This window comes from Pinus tabuliformis, chromosome X, assembly GCF_031772625.1.
Source record: "Pinus tabuliformis cultivar Carrire ecotype Pingquan chromosome X, CPIR1, whole genome shotgun sequence".
In the NCBI taxonomy this organism is placed as follows: Eukaryota; Viridiplantae; Streptophyta; class Pinopsida; order Pinales; family Pinaceae; genus Pinus; species Pinus tabuliformis.
The window spans coordinates 629596499-629606278 of record NC_142308.1 but is presented as its reverse complement, the minus strand read 5'-3'; the positions used below and the strand labels follow the sequence as shown (position 1 = coordinate 629606278).

The window sequence follows — 9780 nt, the reverse complement described above, 5'->3', positions numbered from 1 at the left end:
TCGTCCCAATAATTCCCCAAATCCTCTTTCATATAATTGCCACTTCCAACCAAGGAATTTTTTAAGAATTCAAATATTATTTTGATGTATAGTATTATAAATGACTATTTTGGTTTGAAAAACCTACATGTAGAATGTAGGCAAATATTCAATTAAAAAACATGTAATTTGTTATTAAAATTGGTAATTTTTTAGTGAATATCATCAATTTAATCATATGTATGTAAAAAGATATGTGAAATTTTAATGAGATGGGTGAATATATTTTCGAGAAAATGTCCAAAAAATAGCCAATTGGCAAAATTTTTCTCCTAAAAATATCTCTGCTTCCAACCTCTCATCGTCCAGGAAGAGCGGATAATGAGATAAAGAATTGTTGAAACACTTAAACTAAAGAAGGAATTATTTTAATGGGAATTGATCATGTCATATATTTAGCTAGAAACCTTTCAAATCTACAACATATGAGTGCAACTGTCTAATTCAGAATATTGCATGAAGAGAAACGTGGCTTGTCTTCACGAGCTTGAGGGTTAGATTTTCTTGTTTCCTAGAGCTTTGGTAGGGATTTAGTGTAAGAACCATTCATTATATGGCGGATCACCTAAAAACACATAAAAAACCTTCAACAAAACACTCAAACGACAACTTATCTACTATCACACACCTACATCTATGTTGCTTTACTCTTACAATAGATTAATCTCACATTTTCCTCATATTTTTGGGCCTCCCGTAAGGGACTTACACTAAAGCTACTAGCTTTGATACCCATTTTGAATTATTGGACCACCAACTTAGAATTATTGTACAATCAAAATTTTATTAGATTTATTGCACACCAACTTAAATTATTGCACACACAAAACTTTATTGCATACCTTATTATCTTCATGGAAGATCACATATTTATACAAAAAATTAGACATGAAAATAGCCACAATCTAATTAGTTGAGAAAATATCTCAACTATACACTAAATTAAGAACTCACTAACAACTTTTTAACTAAAATAAGTTACATAAAAATTGCAATAATTAATAATTTTTTTTTTAAATAAAAAATATCACATTAAATAGAAGATAAATAGGAATTAATATCTCCAATAAATTAAAATAAAATAATAACTTAAAAATGAAAATAATCCTACTACTTTAATAAAATAAAATAAATAAAATAAATGAATAAAAATAATTTATTAATCCCCATGTTATTGCCACGGTTGCCTTTCTCTGTCATAATTCTTACTGCTTTACCAGAGTGACATATCGCCATTTCTAACTATCCTACTCTCATACGTCAACCGAAATTTAAGTGAGAGCAACCTGTGATAGCAACACGCGGGATCATTTAAAGGAAAATAAATTTAATGACCCATAAATTTCCCCACCAAACTACAAGTGAGTAGCTGAACTTGTGATTCAGATTAATTATACCCGGCACTGCTTGCCCATTCCACCGCCCATGTCGCAGTCCAATGCCTAGAATGCGTGATAGCCTGGGCTTATGGAGTTATTTCCTGTTATAGCAATCGTTAAGATTATAGCATGAGGAGTGCCCATTTACTTAATATTTTTCAGCAATGGCGTTTGATCATGTACAGAGTTTTCTGGAATTGGGTCTAACATGTTAGGTTAGGTAAACTTTGACTGCAACGGTATGTTCATTGTTTGAAGCTACTCTGAATTGATTCAGGCCAAAATCTGCTTATTCTCAGGACCTTTGGAATGGTCATGAACCATATTCCAGTAATGTTCTGTAATGTCATTCTCTGCATAATGTTGGATAGGGTTGTTGCAACTGTTAAAGTGACCAGATTCCATGGATTTTAGTCATTCATGTTCAGCTCTGTAAAATGCTACTACCCATTACCCAACTAAGGTTTTAACTTCTGTGTGTAGTTCAGTGGAGGGTTGGGTATTGTTAATGAGGTGGAGTCAAGATATATACAAGAATAATGTGAGGAGCTAGGAGCTAGGAGTTTAAAAGTGTTCAGGCTGAGGAGCCTTCGTGAGTTACCATGAGTGGAATTCAAACTCCTGCCCCATCTCCTGCAGTATTGTCACAGGAAGCAGGTAGCTCCCACAAAAAGCATGAACTGGTGGCACTTTTGGCAGTGTTTTCCAGTCTGGTGGCTCTGTTGATAGTAATTGGTGGCTGCTATGGCTGCAAACGGCGCAAAAAGAGAAGTGTATCCTTTTCCCGTAAGGATGGAGCATATGGTCGGCAGTACGATGCATTCAACACTCCAGGTAGAGTGAGTGCTCAATCTATTCATGGTTCAGACAGCATTTTTTGTTTTTTGTTTCTGCCATTTCCATTTAGGTTTTGAAGGCTGATCAAATTGTTTGTGCCATTGTTGATATTCATTCAGATTTACAGAGAAAGCGCACAGGGGAATACATTCTGCCTGCCATGCAGGTGCATGAGACAGGTGCACAGGTGTTCACATACAGACAATTGCAGTTTGCAACTAATAACTTTAGCCCGGCCAACATAATCGGCCATGGAGGATTTGGGTCAGTTTATAAAGGCATTTTAGGTGATGGTAGAGTAGCAGCAATCAAACAGCTCAGCAGAGATGGCAAACAAGGAGAACGCGAGTTCAGAATCGAGGTATTTCATTGTTAATTTGAATCATAGACTGAAAATAATTTGAATCATAGTGTGAAAATGGGTTTGGGTTTTGAGGATATGTTTTATATTTAGAAGTTCTTTCAAAATGTGGCTCAGGATATGTTTTATATTTTCAAAGGTATTTCAAAATGTCATAAAGTAGGTGAGGGGTAGAATATGTATATTGTTTTAGATTTTAGCCGTAAGTGTCATAAATATATATTAATTTAAAATAGTAGAGGAGGTAGAGTATATATATATTTTCCTAAATTTTAGTAATTAAATTACTGTATTGAGATTAGAGTAAGGTTACTGGTAATAGGTCAGGTTACAGGTAAATTCTGTTGTGCTTTCGTTAATGGCAGTGTTGATCCAATGCTCCCGTGTGTTTAGTGGCATGTGCTTAAATCTAGCGATGTGTCTGTTTACTAAAACCTGCGGGTTTTGGTGTAACGGCAATTGTCACTCCATCAAGTGGTATCAGAGCCAAAGGTCTCAAGTTCGAAACACACTTGGCTCCCGTTGAGGGGGGAGATTGTTGCGCTCCCCGTTAATCGCTGCAACGCTCCTGTGTGTTTCGTGGCATGTGCTTAAATCTAGCGATGTGTCTGGGTTTTGGTGTAACAGCAATCGTGACTGCAACAAATTCACTTACTAATTTACAAAATTCAAAGTTAAGACAATAATATTTATAAGCAGGAAGCTGCCATTATAAATATAGGCATTATAGTTAGTCAAAGCTAAGACAATAATATTCATAACCAGGAAGCTCCTATTATAAATATAGGTATTATAGTTCGTCATGTCATTAACAGAGATTTGATCCTGGATAGGGAAGATAACAACCATTACTCCCAACCACCCCAAATAACTCCAATTGACCTAGTATGTATATATATAAGCAGGAAGCGTCCATTACAAACATAGGGCATTATAGTTTATCATGTCACTAACAAAGATAATAATAATTTCTCCCAACCACCTTAAATAACTCCAATTGACCTAATATATATATATATAACTATTATTTTATCATTATATTAATAAAATTAAACTAACAAAAAAAACATTACTTTGTGATAATAACTAATATTTTTTCATTAATATAATATTTATAAGTTTACAAAATTCTTTAATTTCACATATTACATAACAATTAATTCATTATTATGTGAATTAAATTATAATTTATTATATTAATATTAGATACCATTCTTTTAACAATTAATTCATTATTATGTGAATTAAATTATAATTTATTATATTAATATTAGATACCATTCTTTTGTGATTGTTTTTATTGACATAATGTTATATAGAGTCACACAAAAACACTATAGAAAAGAAAAATGTCTATCAATCAATCAATCTATTAAATAAGATACCACTTTCTCATGACTGCTCTTATTGGCCTATGTTCATACACATTGGTAAAATCTTAAATAAATAGGAAATTAATTGATCATTATATTGAAGAGTGAAAATATTGATTTTCCACAGTATTGATTTACAATGTCAAAAATTGGTATTCTCACTCTTTAAATAGCAACGACAACAATTTCAAAAATATGATTATTATATGATAAGAAACACCACTAAAATAGGATGGGAGCTGCGGAAGGCTGGAGCACTGAGGGTTTGCTGCGGAAGGTTGGAGTGCTGAGGGTTTGCTGCAAGAGGAGCTGCGGTGAGGGGAGCAGGCACTGAAGTTTTACTGCGGAAGGCTGGAGCGCTGAGGGTTTGCTGTGAGGGGAGCTGCGGTGATACCTCCGCTCATAGAGGGGAGTTGCGGAAGGCTGGAGTGCTAAGGGTTTGCTGCAAGGGGAGCTGTGGCGAGGGGAGCAGGCGCTGAAGTTTTATTGCGAGGGAGCTGCGGAACGCTGAGGGTTTGCTGCGAGGGGAGTTGCGGTGAGGCTTATCCAGAGGCGAACGAGGGCTTCTCCACAGGCGGCGAGGGCTTCTCAAAAGTTGGGTTTTTCTAGAGGTGAGCGCAGAGGGTTTAAATGTGAGCGCTGAGGGTTTGCTGCGAGGGGAGCTGCGGCGAGGCTTCACCTGAGGCGAACGAGGGCTTCTCCACAGGCGGTGAGGGCTTCACAAAATTTGGGTTTCTCCAGAGGCGAGCGGCGTGAGGCTTCACCAGAGGCGAGCGAGGGCTTCACCACAGGCAGCGAGGGCTTCTCCAGAGGCAAGCGGCGACTCTGCGGGGTTTCTCCGGAGGCAAGCGGCGAACGGCGTGAGGTGCGGGCTCTTCTGAGTCGAGAGGCGAGAGGCAAGCAGAGAGGGTTTCGTCTCGCAGGCTCGTTTCATCTTCTGGTCTTTTAGTTTTTCTCTGAGCGGGGGCGAGGTGGCTACCCTTGCCGCCTCTGCCCCCGGTGATGTCTCTGCTCCGGTGGGTCTTCTCCTTCTCGGCGGCAGTTTGGATTGTTCTGGCCGCGGCATATCCTTTGGAGCGTTGAGGGAACAGCAACGCTCTGCTCTGTTTCGTGCCGCTTCTATGGATGATTTCGATGGTCTTTTTCTGCAGGCAGATGTGGATGTTTGAGGCAGTGTTTCTTCCTCTGTTTCTCGTCTGATTCGGGCGGAGAGTTTGAGGGGGCGGGGAAGGAGTGGCTACTTTTGCTGCTCTCTTCCTCATTTCGTGCCTCTCCTTTCGTATTGGGTGGACAGATCTAGCGCTGGTTGCTCTCTTTCCACAGAGGCTTGTCTGCTTGGTGCATTGGTGCCACTTCTGCACCTTATAGATGGGTTGCCTGGTTATTTGGGGCAAATATTGGCCTTTTGTGGCTCTATTTGGGATCTGTTAAGCAGATTTTCTGGGGTTTATTCCTTTATCTGCTGCCCTGTCTGAGGGCTTTTTTGGATACTTCTTTGGAGTATTTTTGTTAGTGGCTCGGTCCATGCTCCTGCATATGCTTCTTGTATTTGCAATATGTAATCTTCATTTATGAATATATCATGCTTTTTTTTCCTGAAAAAGAAACACCACTTAAATAACAGAAAGTAGCATTCACTAATACAAAACCTCCGATAAATAATCATAAGCCAAAAACTAGTCAACTGAAGCACCACTTAGTTATGACTCTACCTTACCATAATGTATATTGAAACTATGATATAAGAAACTACAAAGGAGACTAGATTTAATAGACATAAAAACCAAGTACTACCAAATATATGCAAGCATGAGTAATGAATGCTATGGTGATTGATGAAATTGATTTTTTTTGGTGTTGCACAGGTAGACCTTCTGAGCCGTCTGCATTCCCCCTACCTTCTTGAATTGATTGGGTACTGTGCTGATCTAGACCAACGCTTATTAGTCTTTGATTATATGCCCAAGGGAAACTTGCAAGAACATCTTTACTCTGACGGTAAGATCAACCACTTTCAGACATATGAAATCTAAAAAGTTATAACAAATTCTGCATGAATTTGCTAGTGTATGTCATTCTCTGGTTGCAGTTTCGTTATAGTGACAATTATTAAGTGCATGATCATCAGGTTTACCGGGAAGTCCTCTCATTTTAGATTGGGGAACACGTTTGAAAATAGCTTTGGATGCAGCTCGAGGCCTGGAATACCTTCACGAACTCGTCACACCTCCTGTTATTCATCGAGATTTTAAGACCAGCAATATCCTGTTGGATGACAATTTCAAAGCCAAAGTGTCTGATTTTGGTTTGGCCAGATTGGGTTCGGATAAGGTTAATGGCCATGTATCGACACGAGTCCTGGGCACTCAAGGATACGTTGCACCCGAGTAAGGACCCTCTCCCTGACCCTGAATTACATCCAGTCCAGCAACATTTCAAAATTTCTGTAGATGTTGCTCGTATAGATCTGCTTTTCTGAAACTTTTGTTGGAAAATTCAAGGGCACTTTTGTTACGAAACCAGTCTAATTAATTGCTAATAATGGATTCAGCTAATCTCTGATGGGAGGCTAACTCCTTTCAAGCTTTGGTTTGTCTGGCTGCATTTGAACTCAATCTGACAGCACCAATACTGCTATACCTAAATTTGAGCTTATGAAATATATTGCAAACTTTTGGTCATGGAATTGAACAGAGTTAAGTTAAATGGTACTGCCATAATATGACATAATTGCAAAATTTTGGTCATGGAATTGACAAAGATAGGTTAAATGGTACTGCCCTACCTAAATTTGAGCTTATGTCAATAATTTTGGTTATGGAATTGAACAAAGTTAAATGGTACTTCCATGCCTAAATTTGAGCTTATGTCATATTGACATAGTTGCAAATTTTGGTGTTGAGATTGAACGAGAAGTTAAATGGTCCATTCAGTTTTTAGAATATTCTGGCATCTGCAATAAACATAAAGATGTCCGAAATATAAAGACGTGCTTAAATTGAATTAGTTAGATTGATAATAAACAAGAAACTATTGATACCGAAATATGATTAAAATCCAGTGTGATTGGTTTTAAGGGTCCTTTTTATATAGCACTTAAATTTGAGCTTATGTTAACTGTAAAGTTGCAAATTCCAGAAATGGAATTGAACAAAGTAAAAAATAGTGGATTTTGTTCATGCACACTTTATTTTTGGAATATTCTAGCATATGCAATATGCTATAAGGATGTCTAAAATCCAAAGACATATGTTCACATTGAATTAATCAAATTGATAATAAACATGAAACTGTTGATAAAGATATAGGGTTAAGATCCAGTGTGATTGGTTTTAAGGGTATTCTTTTATATAGCATTCCATGGTAACTGGGAAGAGATACCTAATTGCTTTTTAGAGCTGGATTTAAACTCAATCTGCCTCCAGTAGCAACACTGTTAAAACTTAAATCTGAGCTTATGTCAATTTCAAAGTTGCAAATTCTAGATATGGAATTGAACAAAGTTAAATGGTAACATTTGTTCATGTTTATTTAGTTTTTGAAATATTATGGTATTTGCAATAGATACAAGGATGTTTGAAATCCAAGACACATCTGGAAGTAGTTTATCTGTTATATGTTTTTGGAGGTTTTCTCTGACATATTTTCCTATTCAATTTGCTCAGAATTTGGCAGGGATCTGTTGGAATCATAAGTTTGAGTTATCAACTTTTTACAATAGGTAGGAGTGCTTCTGAGGTTTTTCAGGCTGCTGAATCCATATATACAGTGAAAAACCCATTTTAAACAGCAAAGATCAAGATTTGACCAAAATTGTTTTTGCCAAATTCTAGCCAAAAACACCAAAAAAAATATAATAGTTAGCTAAAACCACTTAGTCAAATTCATAATAAGCATGAAACTATTGATAATGATGGATGGTTAAAATACAGTGTGATTGGTTTAAGGGTCATTTATTTTTTATATAGCTCTCTTATGGTAACTGTGAAGAGACACCTAAAAACCAACCATCCTAAAAGTTGGTGTGATCAGCTTGATACCATTCCAGGTGATTTTTAAACATTCTATGTGGTTTTAAATGCCTAATCCAATAAGCTATAGCAAGAACACACCAACAAGCTTAAAAAAGATATTAGGTTATTGCAAATATATTTTATATTTAAATTTATTACATATAAAAAATATAACATATTAAAATTTTTAAATTTTTATTGACTTGATGTATGGCGAATTTGACCGTTAAATTTTATGATTTATATAAACTTAACATATTAAAATTAAAATTATTATAAATTTTTATTTTTAATAATTTTATATTATTATATTTTTTTTATCTTTATTTTTAAATCATTTTATTAAAAAAACTCACATCAAAACCTAAACTCATTTTTATAGAATAAATTCGATAAATTCCCAAAAGCCATAAAGGAGACTTCCCGGACTTATTTGAGCTTGATGGCTGCACACAGATACATTTTGACGGGGCACCTGACCACAAAGTCAGATGTGTACAGTTACGGGGTCGTGCTGTTAGAGCTTTTGACTGCAAGAGTGCCTGTCGATATGAAGAGACCTCCTGGACAAGGTGTCCTTGTTAATTGGGTATCTATCATTTTTACTTTCTTTTATTTTTCTTAAATCTGTATAGTATGTGTGTACATTGTTATGAGAGTAAAAAATAAGCAGTTAATGTTTTACTTATTGTTTTTACATTTTATTTTTAATATATAGTGCTTAATATTTGTGATAAACAAATTCTTCTTATGTCTCACCAAAAAAAATTGCTCATTTTATACACAGTAACTGTTGGAACATACTTTTATGCACAGCAACAGTTGGAACCTGATGTATAACATAGGGCACTAATCTAATTTTATATATATGTATATCCATTTGTATGATAGGCTCTTCCTAGGCTGACTGATCGACAGAAGCTTCTGGAAATGGTGGATCCTGCTCTGAAAGGACAGTTCTCTGTGAAGGAACTAATACAGGTAATAATTATCAGTTAGTGAATCAGGTCATACATATCCCTTGAAACCTCTTGTTTGTTGCTATTTCCTTGTTATTTTTAACGTGTAACTTGTTACCTTCTACAGGTTGCAGCAGTTGCAGCAATGTGTATCCAACCCGAAGCAGATTATCGGCCGTTCATGACCGATGTAGCGCAGTCACTGGTTCCCCTTGTCAGGCACCGCGCTCAATCCAAGAACCGTAAACTAATTTGCGGATAACTGGGTTGCCTTTCAAATCCTAGTTCATTTCAGGGATGAGGTCCTACCCTGTATTTTCCCAAAAAGAATAACATTGAACCTTTTCAATGTTCAAAGGTTGTTTTATCGAGAATGTTTATATATATTTTTACTGTGTATGCCATTTCTTAACATGATATGTATACTTTTACAGTTCATTTTTCTGTTCCAAATAAAAGTAAGTAATAAATTGCCGAGCTTTGTTTATTATGAGAACGGTGACTGATCGTTTGGTGTCCCACACTATTTTGGTTCATTATATTAAAGCCAAAGTCACATTAAATCATCACCGGTTCTGTTAAGACCTGTTTTACATAATTACAAATGCGAAGCAGAAAGGCAAGTTTCCTTTCTTTATTAACTATGGATGGGTCAGTGAAATTTTACGCTATCGTGGGGAGGATTTATGTTTTAGTGTAGGAGGATGTAAGCAATAAGAAAGTATGTTTTATTACCAATTCTAACCTCTAGAATTTTGGTGTTTGGAATCGATTTGTAAATAATTTCACTCATGTTTTGCAGAGTTGTGTAAATATATT

At 36.1% G+C, this 9780-nt stretch overlaps 1 protein-coding gene across 1 annotated transcript; it reads left to right on the top strand.

The window, feature by feature from the left end:
* Positions 1 to 1373: 1373 nt before the first annotated feature.
* LOC149141574 (putative serine/threonine-protein kinase PBL7) lies at positions 1374 to 9448 on the top strand. Its single transcript, XM_089447513.1, has 7 exons — positions 1374 to 2252; positions 2375 to 2616; positions 5855 to 5987; positions 6118 to 6376; positions 8459 to 8591; positions 8894 to 8983; positions 9089 to 9448. Exons 1-7 carry the CDS (start codon positions 2021 to 2023, stop codon positions 9221 to 9223), a joined length of 1224 nt encoding a protein of 407 aa, XP_089303639.1. The 5' UTR covers positions 1374 to 2020; the 3' UTR covers positions 9224 to 9448.
* The last annotated feature ends 332 nt before the right edge of the window (positions 9449 to 9780 follow it).

Excerpts from the sequence above, each read along its gene's own strand:
- LOC149141574 (XM_089447513.1), top strand. The coding sequence starts at position 2,021 with ATGAGTGGAATTCAAACTCCTGCCCCATCTCCTGCAGTATTGTCACAG. Across the intron at positions 2,253-2,374 it reads CGATGCATTCAACACTCCAG|ATTTACAGAGAAAGCGCACA; the intron begins GTAGAGTGAGTG and ends ATATTCATTCAG. Across the intron at positions 8,984-9,088 it reads CTGTGAAGGAACTAATACAG|GTTGCAGCAGTTGCAGCAAT; the intron begins GTAATAATTATC and ends TACCTTCTACAG.